The sequence below is a fragment of the Ambystoma mexicanum genome, chromosome 6p, assembly GCF_040938575.1.
Source record: "Ambystoma mexicanum isolate Mex_15411 chromosome 6p, UKY_AmexF1_1, whole genome shotgun sequence".
NCBI classification, from domain to species: Eukaryota; Metazoa; Chordata; class Amphibia; order Caudata; family Ambystomatidae; genus Ambystoma; species Ambystoma mexicanum.
Window position 1 is genome coordinate 1,159,076,935 of NC_090935.1, and position 27,414 is coordinate 1,159,104,348.

The window sequence follows — 27,414 nt, forward strand, 5'->3', positions numbered from 1 at the left end:
CATCCCTGCTTAAAAGCACAATTCTGAAACAGGCGAGAAGAAGAGGGAGCACATCGATAACAATACAATAATAAAATAGGTGCTGCAAATGTAGCCGAGGAGTGAACAGTAGTGGCAAAAGTACATGTCAAGGGAAAGAGAAAGGATATGAAATGGGCAGAAATTGGAAAACAACAGAAAGACTTTAAGCGACAAGGACTGTTCGGAAGACAGAAGAGCTGGGAAGACTGAATAAATAGATAGACCCATAGATAGATAGATAGATAGATAGATAGATAGATAGATAGATAGATAGGAACGTGAAGAGCTAGCTGGCAACTGTAGATGAATGTGTACGATTTGGAGTGTTATACATGAAACCAATTGCTCTTTTACTTTCAGACAGGTGGCCCTTGCCTCCAGGAGAGTGCAATTTTGAAAGAAATGAATGTGAATTTACCCAAGAAAGAATAAACAGAAGCAGCTGGCAACGAAGAAGGGGTGAAACTCCAACTTCATACACTGGACCAAAAGGGGACCACACTACCGGGGTAGGTGAGTTGAGCTTTACAATCCTTTCATCCAGAAATATGTCATGCTGACTCAGCAAATATCATTACATCATCATCATCTTTGGTTTGTTTTCGTGGCTATGATAAAACTGTTGCCTTCCAAATTAGGTTTCCTTTGATTCAATGTTCTAATTTTTGTGAATTAACAGCAGATCAGGTGTTCTTTAAAACCTCTTTAAAGCTCTTTGTGAGATCACAGTTCATTCACCCATGGTGTTTTGGTGCAGTGTGACCCAGAGAAGCAGAAAGGTTCTAGATCATTCTCCACTCTCGGCAGCATGACACTCCTCTTGTCCAGTGCCCCCAGACAGCTCTCTGGTCACCCCTTGGCGGTGTGCCTCACCTTTCCATAGTCCTCCCTAGCGTCCTTTTAGACCCCCAGCCTCTGTGTCCATTTCACAAATGTATTTCTCCTACTTTACCCCAACTTCTGCCTCCTGAACTGATATCTCCGTTTTAAGCCCCTTATCTCTCAACTGCTGCCCCCTAGCAGGAGTAGACCGGAAAGACTGGTGCAGAATCTGCTGTCAGTGCGGCCCTCCATAGGGGTCGGACCATCTCTGCGAGCCTCCATTTGGCCGTCACTTGCGCTGTCTCGTGTTTGCCCACACCACCCCAATTGTTGTGTACTGCTGATCTTCCCCTCTGAAACCATTGTCTACCCTTCCCGGTGCCCTAACCAAAGGCCACATCTATTGCCTCAGTCCTTCATTTTTAAAACTGCTTTTATGTCCCTGTGGGGTCAGTATTCGTTTTTGATGCAGTGCTGTGATGATTTTTCCCTTTTTCTTTATTTAGCTTTCTTTTCTCTGGGAAACTAAAAATAAATAAATAAACTTCCTAGGTGTGCCAGGGAAGTGTATGGAGGAGGGAGTCATTCAGCTGGCTGAGTTCTGGACATTGTATCGTTAGCATTATTCCTTGCATGTTTTCCACTCCAATGCAGAATACACTCACACCTGGAAAATTGAAAAGACTCCTGGATATTCTCACCCACATTTGTAAAACCATATATATTCTTGTAAAGAGTGAAGGAGAAGCACAGTTCTGGAGACAAGACTTGAGGGGTCTGGCTATGCTCTGTTCATACACAGCACACGGTGTCAAGCTGACAGCCTTTCCCTCCCTCCTGAACCATCCAGTCACCTTTGTCTCATGTGTAATGAACCAGGAGAAGTATCTGGCCAGAAACCTCAGTTGGTGCTCCCGATTAAGAAGAGTTACCAGAGCAGTGCTTCACTTGTTCTCATAACTCTGGAAAAAGCTCTCTACACTGTCCCTGAACTCTGTGATGTGGTAGTGTCTACAATCTCTTTCAGCCTCCCAGATCATCTCTCTATCAATCTACCTTTATCTCTTGTGCATGGTGTCAAATATGTGCTATTGTAAGTATGTTATCCCTATACCGTGACCTCACACCAGTGTAATAGAGAAATTCATTGTTCACTAACTTGATATAACTGCAGTTGAGTAGGTCCCTTCCTCTACATTCCCCCTAGTCTTCTCTGACTGGAGAGAAGCAGAGAAGGCTGTATGCCCAGAATAATGACGTGTGCTGTGCTGTTACACTGACAGGCTAACTGTTGAGCGGGTGGCTGCTCTCTCACAGGCCGGCCACTGTAACAGAAGTGCAGCTCTTGCGCTATCAGGCAGCGCAGATGCCTACCTGTTGACTTTTCACTGAGCTAGTCAGTCTTTCACTAAAGCTTAATTTGCATCTCATGCACCACACACCTATTAATTCATCTTCGATGTAGTACATAGTTCACTTGAAATGTACCACATTAAAGTCTATAACAGTGAAATGTATCTATACACATCTTGCCTTTTCTCAAGTTATTGGAGATACATAATGCAAGACTATTTAAACTAATTGACTTTACTAGTTGATAAAACAATATATACTCCCACACTGTATTGTTTGAAACGTGGTGCTCTTAACAATGGACCAAACGCGTCAACATTGATCAGCTCCAAAATGGTGGCAATGGAAGCAATGGGAAAGATAGGCATGCTTCCTTCATTGACAATTTATCTTGCTCTAGATTGGGATTGTGTCCTTCAGATAGAGCCAGTTGTCTAGAGAAAAGGAACACTGGCTGTTCCTCCCCATCAGCTGCCTTTGTAACAAAATGGCACCTAAGCTCCTGTTCCAAGGCATCAGTCTCCCGAGTGACTGGCTTACTATGGTTATGATATGATATGATATGATATAGCATTTATAACGCGCCTATACACAAGTGTTTTGGTGACAAAGTACAGGAGGCTGTTTAAATGCTAGAAAAGGCGCAACCCCTTTCTTCAATGGGTTTGGGTAATGCCTGAAGAATAATGAACATGGCCCACCAGGAAGTTGCATTAGAAATGTGCCAACCTTAAGAAGGATTTAACTTCCTTGACACTCCTACGAGGAGGCCATGATAGAACGCCTGTTATCGATCCATAGAAAGACTCTATTCCAGAAAAAATATATATATCCACAGATATGATAGAGAACATGCTATCAAAACAATGTTCATAAATCGCCTGAAAGCTATTAACTTGTGCTTAAAATTACCAAACAAACAGCATCTGAATAGCTCTCTCCCACTAGTCCCCTTCCCTGACGTGGAGCCAATTGCAATTAAGCTTGATAAACACAATTGCATATTGCCAGGTGTCAGGTACATTGCCTGTCAAGATTAGAAGGTAACTGTCTTTGGTGGTATTTTGTATTTGTATTTTATTATATTTTATATATAGCTTTTGACCAAAGCGCTTCACAGAGAAACAATAACGGTACATTAAAATAGCAGTAGAAGGCAGTGTTCAGAGTCGACCATTAACAATCAAACAGGTAATTGACTTAAGTGAATTTTTAAGAAAGAGCGAAACAGAGAATAGGAGGTGATAGAACGAAGAGATAAAGGAAGAAGATTCCAGTGGTGGGGGGCAAGAAGTTGGAAGGATCGGAAACGAGAATGCACACAAGGGGTACGAGGAACATTGAGTCAAAAAAGACCAGCAGAACGGAGAGGTCGAGAAGGAGTATAGAATGAAAGAAGAGAAGCCAGGTAATCAGGGGCTAGACCAGAAAGAGATTTCATCACTAGACGAAGGAAGTTGTATTTGAGCTGAGAGTGAAAAGAAAGCCATCCAAGAGAATCAAGAGAAGAGGAAATTGTGTCTCGGTAAGAGAGCAGACAAAGTGAGGGAATAGAAGAGTCACAGATAGATTTGAGAGGGACAAGACGTGAACAGGGAAGATCAAAGAATAAAACAGAGCAGTAAAAGAGTCGAGAAAAGACAAGTGACGAAACCAGAAGCTTAGTGGCATGAAAAGTAAGAAAAGGATGATTTTTACATATGTTGTAAAGATGGAATTGACAGGCATGTGAGGTGAGAGAGACATGATGGACGAAGGAAAGTTCAGAGTCAAAGTAAAGGCCAAGATTGTCAGCAGTAGAGGAGAAGGAGAGATTAGAGGGAGGAAAGGAGATGGAGGGAGGGGGAGACGGGGATGGAAGAACATTAGAGAGAAATAAAAGGACTTTGGTCTTGCCAGCGTTTAAAGTGAGAAAATGGGAAGTTATCCACGATTTGATGGCAGCGAGGCAAGATAAGAGGGTGAGATGAATGTCCGGTGTGAAAGATGAGAAGGTGGGAAAGAGCTGTGTGTCATCAACATAGAAGTGATGTGATACTCCGAAAGATGAGATAATAGGAGCGAGAAAAGAGGTATATAAGGAAAAAAGAAAAGGACCCTTGTGGGTCTCCGTGATCGAGAGTGAGAAAAAGAGAGGTGTTGCCGCCTCAGGATAAACCGAAAGTTCGATTAGATAAATAGGAAGAATACCAGGATAGGACAGAACCTTGGAAACCAAAAGAAGAAAGAGAGTCAAGAAGCAAAGAGTGGTCCACCATGTCAAAAGCAGCAGAAAGATTGAGAAGAATAAGAACAGATGATTGTATCGAGTAATGAGCGGTGAGGAGAGAGTTGAGTACAAAGGTCAGGGCTGTTTCAGTAGAGTGACAGGGCCGGAAACCAGACTGAGTGGGGGGAAGAAGGGATAGATCAGATACGAAAGATGAAATTTGTGAATAGACAAGACGCTCAAGAAGCATAGAAAGAAAGGGAAAGAGAGATATGGGATGAACATTTGACACAAGAAGAGGATTTGCTGTGGGTTTCTTAAGAATAGGAATAATAGTTGCATGTTTATAGGCTAAAGGAAATGTTGAAGTAGTGAGACAGGTATTGAAAAAGGAGGTGTGAAAAGGTACCAGGAGTGGCTAGACTTTAGGAATAATTAAAGATGGAAGAGGATCGCTGGAAGCAACGGAAGGGTGAGTTTTGGCCAGAATGAGGGCCACATCAGGGTCAGTTACAGGGGTGAAGTTAGAGACAGTAGTAGAGGGTGCTGGGAAAGACAGAGAAGAAGGGTTATGTGAAGGGGATGGTAAGATATCCTGATGTACGGAATGTACTTTAGAAGAAAAGAAGTTAGCGAGATCGGAAGCAGATAAGAGTGATGAAATGGAGGGATCCGGTGTAGGAGGACAGAGAAGATGAGTCAGGGTTTGAAAGATGCGATGAGGGTGAGTGGATTGGCTCTGGAGAAGATCTGAGAAGTAAGTGCGCTTGACGGACTTGATGCAATTGTCATAAAGTGTGTGGTAGGAGAAATAGGTGGCCTGATTGGCCGGGGAACAGAGTTTGCACCAGCGCCTTTCGTGGTCAAATACAAGGTATTAGGTTCCTGTCTTTTTTGGGATGAAAAACAGAGAAATACCTAAGTGGACCGAGAAGACACAATCCATCCATTATCTTTATTTTATACTGAGGTTTGCTCTTATGTGCTTTTTCTCAGGTTTAGACAATATGTAAATGCAGCGGAAAGGTATCACTGCATCAGACACATGGGCTATTCTACAGTCAAACTTTCTATGTTGAGGTGCTTTTAAAGTCTCTAGTTTCTGGAACAAATCCAGAAATAAAAACATTTTGCACCTCCCACTTTCAAAGAACCTCTCATGGTCGTCTTAAAGACAACACGTTTTAGGGTTCTCAATAGGAAGACCCTGAAGATGGGATGAAACAATGATCAGAGCAGAATTTCAAATCCAGGGATGCTGCTATCCACTTTACCTAAGGATAATGCACTGGTGCCAGGGCATGCCCAAGAAGCAAGTGGAATTCAAGTAGAGGCAATTAAATCAAAAGGCCATAGTTCATTCCAATGGCCATAATCATGGGAATGGTCTCAGAATGTAGGGTACCTAAGACAAGAACAACACCGTCCGCAACGAGCACCAGCGCTGCCTGCTGTTTTTGTATATCAGGTGATATTATGAAACTGAGCTCATTTCAGATCTCTACAGAGTACTGAAGCACCTAAGTCAACCAAGGCAAGGACAGTGATGAACTGAACGGTAAGCATGATACTACAACATAGTGAAGCAACAAGGGGCATTTGGTGCAGGCTACAAATAACCTTTCGTTCAACTCATGGTTCAGTTCCATACACGACCGCTGTTTGAGCCGTCTCCTTTGTTGCTCGTCCGTCCTGAGATCTCTCAGGGCACCCAATGTCATGGGTTCTTCAGTCAAGATTAAAGTGGATTATGTTATTATGGGTGGTGGTTGGTGAGGAAAGGAGTGAAATCTAGTCGAATGAGCTTTACATATGTGTTGCCTTTCTTTCCAGCAACTGCATTGCATTAACCATAGCCTGCATTGTCTGGAAGCCAAGGTCCAGAGTCAACTCATTCTGAAGTTCCTCATGAACGCCTAACCAGACCAGTGTCAACCAAGTCCATTCCATCCACTCACAGACTAATTGGCAAAAACACACAGCAGAACTATTCTTTTGTAAGTACATTATATTTTCTTTGGCAGAACTAGGTTGATCTGGCTGTTCAAACATAGCCCAGAAGACTTGAAGAAAACGAGACGAGATGTCTAGCCCGAGATCCACCACTGCCACCAATGGAGCAGCTCAAGAAAGGCACCACTGGCTCAGAATACTAATGGCTTTTGGCTGTTAGTACTGACCCGATGGAGGAGACAAGTACATTGGACTTTGCAAGGCCTGGAAAGTCCATTACTCTTTGGTGGTTGCCACCATACATGGTGCTGCCCAGACTACATATAGGGGAGCCTAGGGCAGTGGTATCTCAAGAGACCTGTTGAAGATCAGAATCCCTATTCTTGCTGGTTTCTACATCTAGTGTCAAGGCCTGCAGGGCTGTCATTATGTCCTGCTAGCTGCAATAAATCACAGTCAGGACGGGGGCTTTGCGGACCTCTCAATCTGTCAATGGCAGGATGAATGGATAAGTTCACTCATGTCTTCTTGGTACCAAGATGCTAGTTCCTCTCCTATGCTGATATTTGTTCTGTCCATCCAGCTAACCACGTGTTACATTCTGAAGTACTGAATGACAGAAACCATAAAGAATTTAGAAAGGCAGTGAAAAATGATAAAAAGTCAGCAAAGGTCAAACACCTAAATAAAACAACTACCATCCATAGCCCACCCCTAAAATAAGAGACACAGTTCAAGAAACAAAGTGCAGGCTAGGGGATGTGACACTAAAAACCACAAACTGGACTGCTGAATGTGCTGAGGTGCAAGGAGCCCTCTGTGCAGGCCCTTTTTTAAAGGTATGAATTGCACAGAATGTAAAGTGTCCAAGCCACCATTTTGGGATTGAGCTGAATACTGTCAAGGCTATAAAGGCAGCCATCTTGATTAGGCTGCCATCAGAAAAAACAGTAGACACTCCTCCCTCCGGTGATGGTAGTCATCTGGCCTCTGCCATGTTACAGAAGCCTCTCTGGAACTCTGGGAGGACCTGCCTCAACCGAGGAACCCAAGCCAAGACTACATGCCAGAGCGCAGCACACAAACACAAAATACCTACATGCTTCACTTTCCAATCAGCATGTTGGGCCCCAGCACTGTGACCTTCCTAGAGACACCAACAGGATTTGAAAGACTTGGCATAGGCATGTGGACAGCCATAAAATGCGAATGAGAACCAAGAGTCAAGGGGCCCTCAGATCTGCAACAACATAGTGTCATTTTTCTTCTTGAGGCAAATGCGTCAGCCAGACTGTTAGACTACTTTTGATATATGATCCACGAAGAACAGTTGTCCAAAGGCATAGGAATCGATTAGAGGCTATCTGCATGGAAACCAGTCTGCCAAGTATACAGATTCCTGGGTTAGAGTCCTCGTGTCCACTAGATGCAAGGAGTGGAGAGTAGAACTTCGGCCCACTGAGAAACATCATCGGCATTTGGAAGAATCATGTTGCATCTTTGGTGTTACAGATCGCAAGCGCACAATTTCACTGATCAACCTTACAAGTGCAACTGAAAAGCTTTGATGCAGCTAAGAGAAAACCACAAGGCTCTCTGTTAACTACACGTCAAGATGATGATTCCACTAGATGCATAAAATTGAAACAGTAGTCACTGAGATGATATGGTAGCTGAAAGGGAAGCCTGCCACCATTCTTCAGTAGTCACATCATTATCCCATCTGCAAGAAACATTGATGTATAGGCAAAGTAGGCATGTCTGAGATTTAAAAGATGAGTGCTTCAGTGACGTGGTCATGACGTGGTCACAAATACTAGTGCAATTCACTGTCATTGTTGAGGCCACCTAAAACCTAGGTTCTCAATTTAGATATCTGGAAACTTTGCTAGGATCTGATTTATCTTTTCACTCTGTGCCAGCCTGGCTACAAGCTTATTTCCTTGGCTCCAACAAGTCCAACAATGCACTCAGGAAGACTTGCCTAGCAGTTCAGAGCCAGCGACTGGTGGTCGGGCGGCTCTCTTGGGTACCTCAGACCAGCAGGTCAGCTAGAAGTGGATCGATCCAATGTGTGAAAGAACAAGAAAAAGAGCCAAGCCATTGATAGGCTCCTAAGAGACCGAAAAGGAAACAATACTATGAGAGATTTGCACTTCGATGGGGCAAAAATGACAAAAGCCTAAAAATCAATACAACGCGGATGGAGAGGCAAGAAAGCAGTCAATGGCAGAGAGGGCGTGAGAGGGTTGAGCGTGGTGAACGGTTCAGTTAAGCACATACCCAGTACCCTTAATACTACAATTTAGAGTTATTTATTTAGGCCTTAGACCCTAGGATTCAAGCAAGACTACTTAGACCACAAGAGTTGTTTCATTCTGTCCCATGATCCCAGGGAAGAAGACCCAAGGATCTGTTAAGGACCTTCTTTTGTCGAGAAGAAGAAATCTATGCTATGAAAAACCACAGGTAAGCAACGTACTAAAACATTCCCTGCTATTTTATGCACATTACCCTGGGTGTTTTCTGCTAAGAGCAATAACACTTCACTTTTAAAATACTTTATTATTTTTTTTTATTTAAGGTTTACAGTTTTTCACAATCTTTTACCATTTAAGAAGATTTAACAGGGTGCATTCCCACTTCATTTAAACAGACAACAGCCTCTCCAACACAATTTCCAAAAATGTAGTTAGCGCATATGACCATCTGGGCCTCTCCCCTGCATAGAGAGCCTCCCACCATGCAAATACAGTTCTTAGCAGTTTTCAGAATACTTTTAATGTAGTAACCAATATTTAGAGAACTAATAAGCTGAAAGAGAAGCATTTACAAACATCATATAAAAGCTTAGACATGAGGTACTATTCTTAAAAAGCCCTTCCCTGGATAGAAAAGCAGGGACCTAGTGGCCTCTGAATTACGGCTCCCCCTAAAAGGCTTTTCAGGAGGCTGGAAAGCTCCTTGGGAAAGTTAAACAGGTACTTTGTAAGTGTTCCAAAGTACAATAAGAACCGAAGGAACCTTTTTAACAGACCCTCTCCATATCTACCCACCCAAAAGGAGACCTAGATGAGGACGCCAAGCCAGATCGCCAACATTCAGGACTAGGCAAGGGTGAGGTAGGGCCCGGACCTCGCACCCATAAATCCCTATGGAGACACAGTGCAAAACCCTTTAGGTCTCGTGCAGAATGGATTTGACCAAGTAGTTTGGGCTGAACTGCCCCTTTTGGAGTGGGACCAAGCTCTATCTGCATATAGTCTTTCCCCTTCTGTAATGGCTTGCCAGGCTGAAGAAGGAAGGTCTGAAGGGTTTCCCAGAGCGATGTCAAATGTTATGATTAATTCTAAACCTTCCACCCACCACCTCTTTGGTTGTGTTATAAAGCTATGTAGCACAGACTTCCCTGTGCAGTAACATTCTTATAACCCACTCAGAGAACTGTGCAAGAACACCTAACAATACACAGCCGTCTCTACCACAATAAACATCCACCCATCTATGAACAAAGATGTATGGGTCCCAGGACCACCTTGGGGAGTGGCCGTGATCAAGCTCCGCCTATATGAGTTCCTTGGCACCATATATACTAATGTCCTGTTAGAAGTGAAGGAGACATTCACAACCCCTTGTCGGGGTGCCTAGTTCTTTGGGGATGCCAAACGCCTCACCCGACAAGCACTACCTACTGATTTAACCGCACACCACAACCCCACGTACACAGTACTGCTAAGCTGACTAGGCCTTAATGGTGCAGCAATGCATTACTGGACTGCATGCAGCAGAAGGAGGCTACTCTCAAGGTGACGTCGCTCTTTAGAAATATCCAGGTAACATATCATAGCAAAGGGCGAGCTCTGAACTGGCTAAAATAGGCTACGTACATTTTAGGAGACAACCATTGCAGGGTACAGAGTCATGCATTTCATGCCACCCTCCTGCTGATTAGCGGAGCAATTACATGATGGTTATTCAGCAATTGTGCACTAGGTGTTGGGGCACCGAATAGTGATGTCACACTACTGAAGGCAATTAATAATAATAACAATCATTTTGCATTTATATGGCGCTACGAACCCGCTGCTTACTATTACCCACGGTGTGTGGTGCTCAGTAATCGACCTCGGAAGACAGAAAGGCTGAGTTTGGCCCTGTTGGGATTCGAACCTGCAGCCTCTGCACAGATGTCAAAGCGCTATCAGACCGGCTCATTCATGCTGCATGGGTCCTGTAAGTGTTTATTTGGCGAGTAATCGTCAATCCCCAATCCTTTTGCAATCGTGTTTCTAAAATACATCCTGCTGAGTAAACCTCTAAAGAAACTTAAAAACAGATTTTGCAAGAGACCCTGCAACGTAATACTTAAACTGGCAAGTAGTTTAGTCTTCAAAATACTCGGCCCGACTTTGACCCCAGTACACAAGTCCATCAATTATGGTCCCACGCATTGCTCTGTATCGCTGATCTTAATTAATTCAGATCAAAGGCCAGATAATTGCAGATGGCTCTGGTACACTCAGTTCGACAGCACGGCGCATGCGCGGCTCAGACGCTCTCTGCGCGCTTCCTTTTTTGGAGCAGCGTGTTCACTTGCTCTGCCCAAGCAATGAGCTCATGTTTTTCCTACACAGTCGAGTCAACCTACTGTAAACCCTGCTGGGCCGCCTTTCAGGCCTGACATGGCCCAACCCCGAGTCCCTGGGCAACATTTTAGGGGGCACAAGGGTGTTTGTACAACTCTCTTTTAGACACTTTTTAATGAAGTGTTGTGATTTTTCTGCGTTGTGGAAAAACCTTTGTCATTGATTTAAAAGCGCATTTCCCCATAAGCTCAATGCAAATGGGAAGGCAGCTTGAGCCTGACCGACGAATGCTGCTAAGGGTTTCCCATCAGAGCCTTCTTTGGGCAGTGATTTTGCAGTATTAATGCTGGTGACCTCCAATAGGGTGTGCACATTGATGCACGTAATAGTAGCCCAGAAGAATTCACATGGTTGACCGACACTGTGAGAACAATCGTACAGGCCCGCATGTCAGCACGTCAGTAGCCGCAGCTAGCACGCAGTTCCATAGCACATGCCAGCCCCAAGTGCAGCGCATCGCATCCATCGTCCCACACGAACAGTGGAGCGTGAGTACATGCCTCATATACATCTCCACAAGCCACAGACAAGGTATGTCGGGTTTGTGAGCATAGTGCCCACATTTCTAAATGATCTCTAAATCTTACGATTGAGGAAGCAAAATTGTTCTTTCACTCATCCTTAAGGTACTAGTAGGTTCCACATGTGCTTTGTCGCCCTGTAGGATCCCGGTCATGAATCTGAACATGACAGAATAAATTATCTAACCTGTCCCTGCGTGTCCGTCACTGAAAGGTGAGTGGACATTGACCAAGGCATACCCCGCCTTTGTGTACTCTAATAATAAGTACAGACATATGTCCTGATGAAGGCCCGGTTATATTAAAGAGGAGACCTAGCTTGGATGTGGTCTACCTCCACCTTGGGCGCCGAAACGCACTGCGTCGACACGTCTCTTTTGTAAGCTCATCCTTTGCTAACATAACACCCCTAAGAGGTGATGGGTACCAAGCACCTGACAACCAACAATGAAACTCATTTTATGATTGTATTTTCGAAGCACTGTCTTTGTTGTGTTGTTGTTCTATTGATGTAATACACAGGATTAGTAAACCTCTAAAATCCAAAATCACACTGAGATGTGTTTTATGTAATGTATATTTTAACACAAAAAAGAAAAAAAGAGAGACTCGAGATGAGTCAATAAAGATCTTGTTTGTATTGGAAAGATTTTGGTTTGTCTGATCAGAAGTCAAGATATGTCATGATTTCAAGGGGTATCGTTTGGTGTTGAGTATTGGTAGTCGAAAAATATGCAGGAGTAGGAGGTAGTTTGTGGTTCTTTTTCTTTTCTAGCTTGCAAACCCTTATATACCACAAATCCCTCGATAAAATAAAAACAAAGGGTACAACCTGTTGTATAAAGGCTGAATATGGTCATATCACCGTTGGATAAATGCCAAACGTGAAATTCAGTACGAAAAGATTACCAGCATCTTGGCCAGCCTGCATGAATTAGGCAATATAACCCAGGGGGTGAGGGGGTGGCATTACCCTACTGGTAATGCCCCCACTTTGAGGGTTACATTGCCATTAATACCCCGGCACTTTATATCGGGGTATTAATAGCAGTTTTTCTCAAGTTGAGAAATGGCACTGCAACCGTTTCTTGACTTGAGAAAAAAAAGGCAAACAAAAAAATGCCCGCCAGGGATCTGGTAGAAGGGACTACCTTTCCATGCTGGCCATTAAAGCTAATGTAGAAAATAAGTAAACAAAAAAAAATGGCTGCCATGGAAGGGGGTAAGGGACTACACTTAGTGCCTTCTCCCTTTCCATAGCGGCCACTCGCGGAAAGAACTCTGTGACGTGGCAGGGGTCAGAGCCTTGTGGGGCAGGTAAGGCTCAGGCAAGGGCCAATGAGCTTGCTTTTTACAAGCTCATTGACCCTCGCTGGGTACTAATGTTTATTAGTGTCTGGCAACATGTGTCTGCCCTGCAGCTCTTGCATTCAACGGCAATGCCTTATTGGTGGACAATATCGCAGATTCCCCTTAAAACAACGATACGTTTCTGACTCTCACAGTCTCTTACTTGTCTTCCCTTACTCAAAAAGCCCACATCTTACCTCAACACCCTGGCCACCTTCCACTATATTGTGGGATGGTCCTGCATTGTCACTGTTCAGAGAAATAAGTTATCAAACAAGCCAGAGCCATGCGTAGAACTTTAACCAACCAGATCCCCCCAATCTGATTTTTATCCTAGCAATAGCAATATAACTCATTTGGTTAATGTACTTGTTGATGAACAGTCGGGGGCCGATTCATGGAACAAACGTGTGCCGAAAATCCCAGCGCAAGCAGGCGCAAGGAGGCGCAAGTGTGATAAATCAAGCGCACGTGCACGTGTGCGATTCAAGTAAGGCGCTGCGCTACTTTCCCACTGGTTGTATGCCAAATCCGTGCATGGCGCACGCTGGCGCACACGTCTCCAAACAGCGTGCGCTAAGCGCCCAGCGAAAGCACACATAGGGCAGCGCACACAACAAAAGTAGGCGGAACAGGGGACGTAACACGCGGAATGGGGAATAACGTGTGAAAAAGAAGGCGTAACTGGGGAAGTACTGCTGGGAAGTACACGGAACGCCCACACGCACGTGAACCACACACATTCATGGAATCGAATAGGGCAAACCCGTGCACGGGCAAAGACACGCACAGGCCTAAACACGTCCGCCACACGAAGGCAGGCGGTAGCGTCCCTGCGCATTACAAAAGTGTGCACAAATAAAAAGCACGTATATACTGAGTGGGGTACGTGTATTACTGGGGTTTGCGGGTAGTTTCACACACGAAAGGGCCCTGTGTGTGTGGGGTACGTGTATTCCTGGGGTTCGCGGGAAGTTTTACACGCGAAAGGGCCCTGTGCGAGTGGGGTAAGTGTATTCCTGGGGCTCGCGGGAAGTTTTACATGCGATTGGCCCTGTGCGAGTAGGGTACGTGTATTCCTGGGGTTCGTGGGAAGTTTTACATGCGATTGGCCCTGTGCGAGTGGGGTACGTGTATTCCTGGGGTTCGCGGGAAGTTTTACGCACGAAAGGGCCCTGTGCGAGTGGGGTATGTGTATTCCTGGGGTTTGCGGGAAGTTTTACACGTGATTGGCCCTGTGCGAGTGGGGTACGTGTATTCCTGGGGTTCGCGGGAAGTTTTACACACGAAAGGGCCCTGTGCGAGTGGGGTACGGGTATTCCTGGGGTTCGTGGGAAGTTTTACACGTGATTCGCCCTGTGCAAGTGGGGTACGTGTATTCCTGGGGTTCGCGGGAAGTTTTACGCACGAAAGGGCCCTGTGCGAGTGGGGTATGTGTATTCCTGGGGTTTGTGGGAAGTTTTACACGTGATTGGCCCTGTGCGAGTGGGGTACGTGTATTCCTGGGGTTCGTGGGAAGTTTTACACGCGATTGGCCCAGTGCGACTGGGGTACGTGTATTACTGGGGTTCGCTGGGAAGTTTTACACACGAAAGAGCCCTGTGCGAGTGGGGTACGTGTATTCCTGGGGTTCGCGGGAAGTTTTACACGCGAAAGGGCCCTGTGCGAGTGGGGTACGTGTATTCCTGGGGTTCGCAGGAAGTTTTACACGCGAAAGGGCCCTGTGCGAGTGGGGTACGTGTATTCCTGGGGTTCGCGGGAAGTCTTACACGTGAAACGGCAACGCCCGTGTGCGATACGTCACAGACGCGCTTACGCGCTAAGGGCCTTTGGTCCAATGAAATTGCGTCCGTGTGCTGACACGCTTACGCGCGAAGGGCCTTTCCTCGGATTTCACACTGACGTGCACTTTTTTCACGTGCCAATTCACTCCGTATCAAGCTAGCCACGCATACACACATGGAAGACCACGCTCCTGCCCTGAAGGCCATTTTCCTGCCCCCCAGAGGCCGGAGCACACTCCCACCTTGCATCTGCTGCTGCCTGTCTGCTGCCCACGTGCCCTGCTATTTGGTGCCTGCACATCAGCCATCTGCAGGGGTCCAGTTGCTGTGTCCAGCCCTGCTGGAACAGAAGACTCTCGACTGGGATACCATTGCTCCACAGCCCAGCCCCAGGACCCAGTTGCCCACCCACTCTTGCCTCTGGGGTTGCCATGTCAGGCACATCTCCATCTGGCACCACTGGCAACCCCCAGCCAGAGAGGCAGAGGGCCGCCAGCTTCACTGCCACCGAAGTTGGTGTCCTGGTGGAGCATGTCCTGGGGCATTATGATGCCCTCTTCGGAACATCACGCGCCAACAAGGAAGGATGGGAGAGGATCTGGGATGACGTAGTGGTTGCCATCAACGCGGAGGGGGTGGCAACCCGCGACATCAAGCACGTCAAGAAGCACTGGGAGGACTTCAGGTCCAGGACCCTCCACAAGGCCCGGCGCCTCGTGGAGGGGGGCCGGCAACGCATGAGTAACATCCAGATGAGGGTCCTGGAATGCGTAGGCCCAGCGCTTCACGGCCAGATCATTCGGAGGCAGACCCGTCTGGAGTTGAGCGGTAAGTGGCCAAGCATTGCTGTGTGAGACAGGGCATGTTGCAGTGTGCTGGTAGTCTGATGCTTGCCTGTATGTGTGACATAGGCCATGTATGGATGTGTGTGTGCAGGGACATCATGGTCATGCATGTGAGACCCGTTATGTGTGAACCACATGGTTGGTGCATGTGTTTTAATGCAACATGGGGAGCTCTATGCGGAATGCACACATGAAAGCATGGCTGTCACTGTTCCTGGACATGGAGGGGGGGTAAGGAATGGGTGCTGATGTCATGTACATTTATGGTGCACATGTGTGTGTGTGTGCCTGAGAAGTGTGTGTGTGACTTTGAAACGCCATGGATGCATGTGACTTTGAAGGCAACATCTTGGTTTACAGGGGCCCTTCTACATAGATGTTGAAGTTGATTGCAGGCGCCGAGACTGTTTCTGCATGTGTGTTGTGTGCCATCACCCATGTGTTGTGGAGGGACAGGATGGAAGTGACATTTGACAGTGCCACTCATGTGTTATTGTTTCCTGTCTAGGGTATTTTGTACTGTACCCTGATGCTTGTGTTCTATGTCTCCCTCTACGCAGCGTCAAGTGAAGAAGAGGGCGGAGACGGCGCTGTGGAGCCAAGCGGCGGGGATGCCTCCACTGGGCGGCGACGCAAGGCCCAGCAACCCTCCCAGGAATTACCATCATCAGGGAGCGAGGGGGCTGGTGCTGCGTCTGCCACAACGGCTGTGGCGGAAGGGCCGGGTGAGCCCCACAGGGGCTTCCAATGGCGGAAGACGGTAAGAGACATCCAGGTTGGTGGTCTCCACAGAGGAGGAGGAGCCCGCTACTGAGCCGCACATGGGGCCTGGTGGGGGTAGTACCACTGGTGCAAGTGGTGCAGTCCAGGGCCAGGGGCAGGAGGCAGGACAGGTCACCACGGAGGGGCATGTGCATGTCCCTGTCCTTGACCATGTGACTGCATCACCATGCACCAGCAGGGAGGCCCCATCCCAGGCCCGTCCGCAGGTAGGGGAGAGCGCCATGTCATCTGCCTCTCAACTACCTGCGGACGAGGGGTCCCATGAACGTATGGGCTCTGTCCTGATTGGTGTCGCGTTGCGCACGCGTGACATTCGTGATGACGTGCGTTCTTCCTGAGCAGAGAACGCACACCATCACGAAGAGCAGCGTCGCGACGTGGCACTGTTGGGAGGGGCCCTGGTTGGTGGGTTCCTACATGTGACGCGCACTCTGGCGGACCTCTCCTCCTCTGTGGAGACTATGCACTAGTCGTTCTCCCTGCTGTCTTCCAGCCCAGATTCCACCAGGGCCCCCTGTGGACCTGGTCTGACCAACACAGCCAGCTTGGTGGAGATCCCATCCCTGCCACAGTCGGGAGTCGGCGGTCCAGCAGGGGTGGAAACCACAACTGGAGACCAGCTGATGGAGGATGTGCAGGCATCATCGGACAGGGCACATGGACAGCAGCAGCAGGAGCAGGCTCTAGGTGGGAGCAATGATGGCTCGGGGCCATCGACATCAGGGGGGCAGGCATCGGCCAGAGGGCAGGAGGACCCTGGAATGGATGTGTCTTCTGTGTGGCTGCGGTTGGGCTAGCGCATAGATGCGGAGCGGCGGCGGGGGGAAGAGGTGCGGCTCACCATGGTCAGGGCGGAGTTCTCCATGCGTCAGGCGTAGAGGCGGGCAGAGTGCCTCGAGGCGACTCGCAGGGAGTTGGAACAGGCCATGAGTGCTTCCCTGCGAGACCTCGGGGCCAGGGCAGAGGCCCGCCTCCGGGACATCGACATGGAGTTCGATGATGCCCAGGCCCGGGACACCACAGAGTGAGCCGCAGGACTTGCCCGCCGCCATTGTATATAGTTAGATAGTGTTAGGTTTCCTTTCCGTTTATTTTTTATTTTGGTTGCGCTTGGACAATGCACCACGTTTTTGTATATAGTTTTTTATTAGGTAGTATTTTTGGTAGGTTTCATTTCATCAGTTGGGCTCATGGACCCTGGATTGTTCATTTGTACATAGTTCACCATTGGATTATTCACATTTTTTTTATTTTCACCATGGAGCAATGGATTTCACTTTCTTTTTTCCCTTGGATTTGCTTTGTTGGACTGTGACTTTGGACACCATTTCTTTTGGATTTGTTTGGATTATCATTTCTTGTTTTTATTCTTTTATGGACATGCAGCATTTCTTTAATTATTCCCATTGTTGTGTGTTTTCTTTTGATTACATTCATGTTGTGTTTAATACATTATTTTCTTCATACTTTGATGTGTGGTATTATCTCATTGGTTTCATGCATGTCATGATATGGGTTTTCACATTCACTTGCACCCATTGTGTGTGTGTGACGGACATGTGTTCAGTAACATACTTGCCTTTGGGGTTGTATCATGTAATTGCCTTTTCTATGTGGGTGGATGCAATACTTGGTTGGGTCTTTGGGCTGGGGAGGCTGGCCATAAGGGCCATGATTGAGGATCGTCATGACATGGGGGCAGGGGGACATGAGTGGGACATGAGTGGGGGCCTGCTGGCAGGTGCCCCGCACTGCTGGGGGGTGGAGGTAAAGGGGGACATGAGGGGGACATGAGTGGGGGCCTGCTGGCAGGTGACCTGCACTGATGGGGGTGGGGGTGCAGGGGGACATGAGTGGGACATTAGTGGGGGCCTGCAGGCAGGTGCCCCGCACTGCTGGGGGGTGGGGGTGAAGGGGGACATGAGTGGGGGCCTGCTGGCAGGTGCCCCGCACTGCTGGGGGCTGGGGCTGCAGGGGGACATGAGTGGGACATGAGTGGGGGCCTGCTAGCAGGTGCCCCACACTGCTGGGGGGTTGGGGTGCAAGGGGACATGAGTGGGAGCCTGATGGCAGGCGCCCGGCACTGCTGGGGGGTGGGGGTGCAGGGGGACATGAGTTTGTGATCAGTAGTGCAAGCTGACATGTGGCTTGGCTGGGGGGCATGCCCATGGTGGATGGGCTGCCTGCGGGACATGACCAGGGGTACAGGGTAGTCCCCTGTGATGTGGGCTGCCTGCAGGGGCTGTGGAGGGTGTAGAGGGAACACCTGGGAGGACCCACACTGCCAATTCATGTGTAGGACACCCGCGCACCCCGAAATACACGTACCCTGCTCATATCGCGTGTGAGACTTCACGCGAACCCCAGTAATACACGTACCCCACTCGCACAGGGCCAATCGTGTGTGAAACTTCCTGCAAACCCCAGTAATACACGTACCCCACTCGCACAGGGCCAATCGCGTGTGAAACTTCCCACGCACCCCTGAAATACACGTACCCCGCTCACACAGGGCCAATCGCGTGTGAAACTTCCCGCGAACCCCAGTAATACACGTACCCCACTCGCATAGGGCCAATCGTGTGTGAAACTTCCCGCAAACCCCAGTAATACAAGTACCCCCATCGCACAGGCCCTTTCGCATGTGAAACTTCCCGCAAACCCCAGTAATACAGGTACCCCACTCGCACAGGGCCAATCACATGTGAAACTTCCTGCGTACCCTCGAAATACACGTACCCCACTCGCACAGGGCCAATCTCGTGTGAAACTTCCCGCGAACCCCAGTAATACACGTACCCCACTCGCACAGGGCCAATCACGTGTGAAACTTCCCGCAAACCCCAGTAATTCATGTACCCCACCCGCACAGGCCCTTTCGCGTGTGAAACTTTCCGCGAACCCCAGTAATACACGTATCCCACTCGCACAGGTCCAATCGCGTGTGAAACTTCCAGCGAACCCCAGTAATTCACGTACCCCACTCGCACAGGCCCTTTCGCATCTGAAACTTCCCGCGAACCCCAGTAATACACGTACCCCACTCGCACAGGGCCAATCGCGTGTGAAACTTCCCGCGAACCCCAGTAATTCATGTACCCCACTCGCACAGGCCCTTTCGCGTGTGAACCGTCCCACGAACCCCAGTAATACACGTATCCCACTCGCACAGGGCCAATCGCGTGTGAAACTTCCCGCAAACCCCAGTAATTCACGTACCCCACTCGGACAGGCCCTTTCGCGTGTGAAACTTCCCGAGAACCCCAGTAATACACGTACCCCACTCGCACAGGGCCAATCGCGTGTGAAACTTCCCGCGAACCCCAGTAATACACATACCCCACTCGCACAGGGCCAATCAGATGAGAAACTTCCCGCGCACCCCCGAAATACACGTACCCCACTCGCACAGGGCCAATCGCGTTTGAAACTTCCTGCGAACCCCAGCAATACACGTACCCCACTCGCACAGGGCCAATCACATGTGAAACTTCCCGCGCACCCCCGAAATACACATACCCCACTCGCACAGGGCCAATCACGTGTGAAACTTCCTGCGAACCCCAATAATACACGTACCCCACTCGCACCGGGCCAATCACGTGTGAAACTTCCCGCAAACTCCAGTAATTCACGTACCCCACTCGCACAGGCCCTTTCGCGTGTGAAACTTCCCGGGAATCCCAGTAATACACGTACCCCACTCGCACAGGGCCAATCGCGTATGAAACTTCCCGCGAACCCCAGTAATACACGTACCCCACTTGCACAGGGCCAATCGCGTGTGAAACTTCCCGTGAACCCCAGTAATACACGTACCCCACTCGCACAGGGCCAATCACATGTGAAACTTCCCGCGCACCCCTGAAATACACGTACCCCACTCGCACAGGGCCTATCACGTGTGAAACTTCCCGCAAACCCCAGTAATACACGTATCCCACTCGCACAGGGCCAATCGTGTGTGAAACTTCCCGCAAACCCCAGTAATACACGTACCCCACTCGCACAGGGCCAATCACGTGTGAAACTTCCCGCGAACCCCAGTAATACACGTACCCCACTCGCACAGGGCCAATCGCGTGTGAAACTTCCCGCAAACCCCAGTAATACACGTACCCCACTCGCACAGGGCCAATCACATGTGAAACTTCCTGCGCACCCCCGAAATACACGTACCCCACTCGCACAGGGCCAATCTCGTGTGAAACTTCCCGCGAACCCCAGTAATACACGTACCCCCCTCGCACAGGGCCAATCACGTGTGAAACTTCCCGCGAACCCCAGTAATACACGTACCCCACTCGCACAGGGCCAATCGCGTGTGAAACTTCCCGCAAACCCCAGTAATAAACGTACCCCACTCGCACAGGGCCAATCACATGTGAAACTTCCTGCGCACACCCGAAATACACGTACCCCACTCGCACAGGGCCAATCACATGTGAAACTTCCTGCGCACCCCCGAAATACACGTACCCCACTCGCACAGGGCCAATCTCGTGTGAAACTTCCCGCGAACCCCAGTAATACACGTACCCCCCTCGCACAGGGCCAATCTCGTGTGAAACTTCCCGCGAACCCCAGTAATACACGTACCCCCCTCGCACAGGGCCAATCACGTGTGAAACTTCCCGCAAACCCCAGTAATTCATGTACCCCACTCGCACAGGCCCTTTCGCGTGTGAAACTTCCCGCGAACCCCAGTAATACACGTATCCCACTCGCACAGGTCCAATCGCGTGTGAAACTTCCCGTGAACCCCAGTAATTCACGTACCCCACTCGCACAGGCCCTTTCGCGTCTGAAACTTCCCGCGAACCCCAGTAATACACGTACCCCACTCGCACAGGGCCAATCGCGTGTGAAACTTCCAGCGAACCCCAGTAATTCATGTACCCCACTCGCACAGGCCCTTTCGCGTGTGAAACGTCCCGCGAACCCCAGTAATACACGTATCCCACTCGCACAGGGCCAATCGCGTGTGAAACTTCCCGCAAACCCCAGTAATTCACGTACCCCACTCGCACAGGCCCTTTCGCGTGTGAAACTTATTGAGAACCCCAGTAATACACGTACCCCACTCGCACAGGGCCAATCGCGTGTGAAACTTCCCGCGAACCCCAGTAATACACGTACCCCACTCGCACAGGGCCAATCACATGTGAAACTTCCCGCGCACCCCCGAAATACACGTACCCCACTCGCACAGGGCCAATCGCGTGTGAAACTTCCTGCGAACCCCAGCAATACACGTACCCCACTCGCACAGGGCCAATCACATGTGAAACTTCCCGCGCACCCCCGAAATACACATGCCCCACTCGCACAGGGCCAATCGCGTGTGAAACTTCCTGCGAACCCCAGTAATACACGTACCCCACTCGCACCGGGCCAATCACGTGTGAAACTTCGCGCAAACCCCAGTAATTCACGTACCCCACTCGCACAGGCCCTTTCGCGTGTGAAACTTCCCGCGAACCCCAGTAATACACGTACCCCACTCGCACAGGGCCAATCGAGTGTGAAACTTCCCGCGAACCCCAGTAATTCACGTACCCTACTCGCACAGGCCCTTTCGCGTGTGAAACTTCCCGCGAACCCCAGTAATACACATACGCCACTCGCACAGGGCCAATCGCGTGTGAAACTTCCCGCGAACCCCAGTAATTCACGATCCCCACTCGCACAGGCCCTTTCACATGTGAAACTTCCCGCGAACCCCAGTAATACACGTACCCGTCTCACACAGTGCCAATCGCGTGTGAAACTTCCCGCAAACCCCAGTAATACACGTACCCCACTCGCACAGGGCCAATCACGTGTGAAACTTCCCGCGAACCCCAGTAATACACGTACCCCACTCGCACAGGGCCAATCGCGTGTGAAACTTCCCGCAAACCCCAGTAATACACGTACCCCACTCGCACAGGGCCAATCACATGTGAAACTTCCTGCGCACCCCCGAAATACACGTACCCCACTCGCACAGGGCCAATCTCGTGTGAAACTTCCCGCGAACCCCAGTAATACACGTACCCCCCTCGCACAGGGCCAATCACGTGTGAAACTTCCCGCAAACCCCAGTAATTCATGTACCCCACTCGCACAGGCCCTTTCGCGTGTGAAACTTCCCGCGAACCCCAGTAATACACGTATCCCACTCGCACAGGTCCAATCGCGTGTGAAACTTCCCGTGAACCCCAGTAATTCACGTACCCCACTCGCACAGGCCCTTTCGCGTCTGAAACTTCCCGCGAACCCCAGTAAGACACGTACCCCACTCGCACAGGGCCAATCGCGTGTGAAACTTCCAGCGAACCCCAGTAATTCATGTACCCCACTCGCACAGGCCCTTTCGCGTGTGAAACGTCCCGCGAACCCCAGTAATACACGTATCCCACTCGCACAGGGCCAATAGCGTGTGAAACTTCCCGCAAACCCCAGTAATTCACGTACCCCACTCGCACAGGCCCTTTCGCGTGTGAAACTTACTGAGAACCCCAGTAATACACGTACCCCACTCGCACAGGGCCAATCGCGTGTGAAACTTCCCAGAACCCCAGTAATACACGTACCCCACTCGCACAGGGCCAATCACATGTGAAACTTCCCGCGCACCCCCGAAATACACGTACCCCACTCGCACAGGGCCAATCGCGTGTGAAACTTCCTGCGAACCCCAGCAATACACGTACCCCACTCGCACAGGGCCAATCACATGTGAAACTTCCCGCGCACCCCCGAAATACACATGCCCCACTCGCACAGGGCCAATCGCGTGTGAAACTTCCTGCAAACCCCAGTAATACACGTACCCCACTTGCACCGGGCCAATCACGTGTGAAACTTCCCGCAAACCCCAGTAATTCACGTACCCCACTCGCAAAGGCCCTTTCGCGTGTGAAACTTCCAGCGAACCCCAGTAATACACGTACCCCACTCGCACAGGGCCAATCGAGTGTGAAACTTCCCGCGAACCCCAGTAATTCACGTACCCTACTCGCACAGGCCCTTTCGCGTGTGAAACTTCCCGCGAACCCCAGTAATACACATACGCCACTCGCACAGGGCCAATCGCGTGTGAAACTTCCCGCGGACCCCAGTAATTCACGATCCCCACTCGCACAGGCCCTTTCACATGTGAAACTTCCCGCGAACCCCAGTAATACACATACGCCACTCGCACAGGGCCAATCGCGTGTGAAACTTCCCGCGAACCCCAGTAATTCACGTACCCCACTCGCACAGGCCCTTTCACATGTGAAACTTCCCGCGAACCCCAGTAATACACGTACCCCACTCACACAGTGCCAATCGCGTGTGAAACTTCCCGCGAACCCCAGTAATACACGTACCCCACTCGCACACTGCCAATCGCGTGTGAAACTTCCCCTGAACCCCAGTAATACACGTACCCCACTCGCACAGGCCCAATCACATGTGAAACTTCCCGCGCACCCCTGAAATACACGTACCCCACTCGCACAGGGCCAATCTCGTGTGAAACTTCCCGCGAACCCCAGTAATACACGTACCCCACTCGCACAGGGCCAATCACATGTGAAACTTCCTGCGCACCCCCGAAATACACGTACCCCACTCGCACAGGGCCAATCTCGTGTGAAACTTCCCGCGAACCCCAGTAATACACGTACCCCCCTCGCACAGGGCCAATCACGTGTGAAACTTCCCGCAAACCCCAGTAATTCATGTACCCCACTCGCACAGGCCCTTTCGCGTGTGAAACTTCCCGCGAACCCCAGTAATACACGTATCCCACTCGCACAGGTCCAATCGGGTGTGAAACTTCCCGTGAACCCCAGTAATTCACGTACCCCACTCGCACAGGCCCTTTCGCATCTGAAACTTCCCGGGAACCCCAGTAATACACGTACCCCACTCGCACAGGGCCAATCGCGTGTGAAACTTCCAGCGAACCCCAGTAATTCATGTACCCCACTCGCACAGGCCCTTTCGCGTGTGAAACGTCCCGCGAACCCCAGTAATACACGTATCCCACTCGCACAGGGCCAATCGCGTGTGAAACTTCCCGCAAACCCCAGTAATTCACGTACCCCACTCGCACAGGCCCTTTCGCGTGTGAAACTTACTGAGAACCCCAGTAATACATGTACCCCACTCGCACAGGGCCAATCACATGTGAAACTTCCCGCGCACCCCCGAAATACACGTACCCCACTCGCACAGGGCCAATCGCGTGTGAAACTTCCTGTGAACCCCAGCAATACACGTACCCCACTCGCACAGGGCCAATCGCGTGTGAAACTTCCCGCGAAACCCAGTAATACACGTACCCCACTCGCACAGGGCCAATCACATGTGAAACTTCCCGCGCTCCCCCGAAATACACGTACCCCACTCGCACAGGGCCAATCGCGTGTGAAACTTCCTGTGAACCCCAGCAATACACGTACCCCACTCGCACAGGGCCAATCACATGTGAAACTTCCCGCGCACCCCCGAAATACACGTACCCCACTCGCACAGGGCCAATCGCGTGTGAAACTTCCTGTGAACCCCAGCAATACACGTACCCCACTCGCACAGGGCCAATCACATGTGAAACTTCCCGCGCACCCCCGAAATACACATGCCCCACTCGCACAGGGCCAATCGCGTGTGAAACTTCCTGCGAACCCCAGTAATACACGTACCCCACTCGCACCGGGCCAATCACGTGTGAAACTTCCCGCAAACCCCAGTAATTCACGTACCCCACTCGCACAGGCCCTTTCGCGTGTGAAACTTCCCGCGAACCCCAGTAATACACGTACCCCACTCGCACAGGGCCAATCGAGTGTGAAACTTCCCGCGAACCCCAGTAATTCACGTACCCTACTCGAACAGGCCCTTTCGCGTGTGAAACTTCCCGCGAACCCCAGTAATACACATACGCCATTCGCACAGGTCCAATCGCGTGTGAAACTTCCCGCGGACCCCAGTAATTCAAGATCCCCACTCGCACAGGCCCTTTCACATGTGAAACTTCCCGCGAACCCCAGTAATACACGTACCCCACTCACACAGTGCCAATCGCGTGTGAAACTTCCCGCGAACCCCAGTAATACATGTATCCCACTCGCACAGGTCCAATCGCGTGTGAAACTTCCAGCGAACCCCAGTAATTCACGTACCCCACTCGCACAGGCCCTTTCGCATCTGAAACTTCCCGCGAACCCCAGTAATACACGTACCCCACTCGCACAGGGCCAATCGCGTGTGAAACTTCCCGCGAACCCCAGTAATTCATGTACCCCACTCGCACAGGCCCTTTCGCGTGTGAAACGTCCCACGAACCCCAGTAATACACGTATCCCACTCGCACAGGGCCAATCGCGTGTGAAACTTCCCGCAAACCCCAGTAATTCACGTACCCCACTCGGACAGGCCCTTTCGCGTGTGAAACTTCCCGAGAACCCCAGTAATACACGTACCCCACTCGCACAGGGCCAATCGCGTGTGAAACTTCCCGCGAACCCCAGTAATACACATACCCCACTCGCACAGGGCCAATCAGATGAGAAACTTCCCGCGCACCCCCGAAATACACGTACCCCACTCGCACAGGGCCAATCGCGTTTGAAACTTCCTGCGAACCCCAGCAATACACGTACCCCACTCGCACAGGGCCAATCACATGTGAAACTTCCCGCGCACCCCCGAAATACACATACCCCACTCGCACAGGGCCAATCACGTGTGAAACTTCCTGCGAACCCCAATAATACACATACCCCACTCGCACCGGGCCAATCACGTGTGAAACTTCCCGCAAACTCCAGTAATTCACGTACCCCACTCGCACAGGCCCTTTCGCGTGTGAAACTTCCCGGGAATCCCAGTAATACACGTACCCCACTCGCACAGGGCCAATCGCGTATGAAACTTCCCGCGAACCCCAGTAATTCACGTACCCTACTCGCACAGGCCCTTTCGCGTGTGAAACTTCCCGCGAACCCCAGTAATACACATACGCCACTCGCACAGGGCCAATCGCATGTGAAACTTCCCGCGAACCCCAGTAATTCACGTACCCCACTCGCACAGGCCCTTTCACATGTGAAACTTCCCGCAAACCCCAGTAATACACGTACCCCACTCACACAGTGCCAATCGCGTGTGAAACTTCCCGCGAACCCCAGTAATACACGTACCCCACTTGCACAGGGCCAATCGCGTGTGAAACTTCCCGTGAACCCCAGTAATACACGTACCCCACTCGCACAGGGCCAATCACATGTGAAACTTCCCGCGCACCCCTGAAATACACGTACCCCACTCGCACAGGGCCTATCACGTGTGAAACTTCCCGCAAACCCCAGTAATACACGTATCCCACTCGCACAGGGCCAATCGTGTGTGAAACTTCCCGCAAACCCCAGTAATACACGTACCCCACTCGCACAGGGCCAATCGCGTGTGAAACTTCCCGCAAACCCCAGTAATACACGTACCCCACTCGCACAGGGCCAATCACATGTGAAACTTCCTGCGCACCCCCGAAATACACGTACCCCACTCGCACAGGGCCAATCTCGTGTGAAACTTCCCGCGAACCCCAGTAATACACGTACCCCCCTCGCACAGGGCCAATCACGTGTGAAACTTCCCGCGAACCCCAGTAATACACGTACCCCACTCGCACAGGGCCAATCGCGTGTGAAACTTCCCGCAAACCCCAGTAATAAATGTACCCCACTCGCACAGGGCCAATCACATGTGAAACTTCCTGCGCATACCCGAAATACACGTACCCCACTCGCACAGGGCCAATCTCGTGTGAAACTTCCCGCGAACCCCAGTAATACACGTACCCCCCTCGCACAGGGCCAATCACATGTGAAACTTCCCGCAAACCCCAGTAATTCATGTACCCCACTCGCACAGGCCCTTTCGCGTGTGAAACTTCCCGCGAACCCCAGTAATACATGTATCCCACTCGCACAGGTCCAATCGCGTGTGAAACTTCCCGTGAACCCCAGTAATTCACGTACCCCACTCGCACAGGCCCTTTCGCGTCTGAAACTTCCCGCGAACCCCAGTAATACACGTACCCCACTCGCACAGGGCCAATCGCGTGTGAAACTTCCAGCGAACCCCAGT

General features: G+C 50.2%; 1 protein-coding gene across 1 annotated transcript in view; it reads left to right on the forward strand.

Annotated features, from left to right (window-relative positions):
- The window catches only part of MAMDC2 (MAM domain containing 2), a 682,997-nt gene that overhangs the window by 558,356 nt on the left and 97,227 nt on the right, over positions 1–27,414 (forward strand). Inside the window, exon 11 of the mRNA XM_069625792.1 lies at positions 382–534. Coding sequence (XP_069481893.1) covers positions 382–534 — 153 coding nt within the window. The remainder of the gene's footprint in view (positions 1–381; positions 535–27,414) is intronic.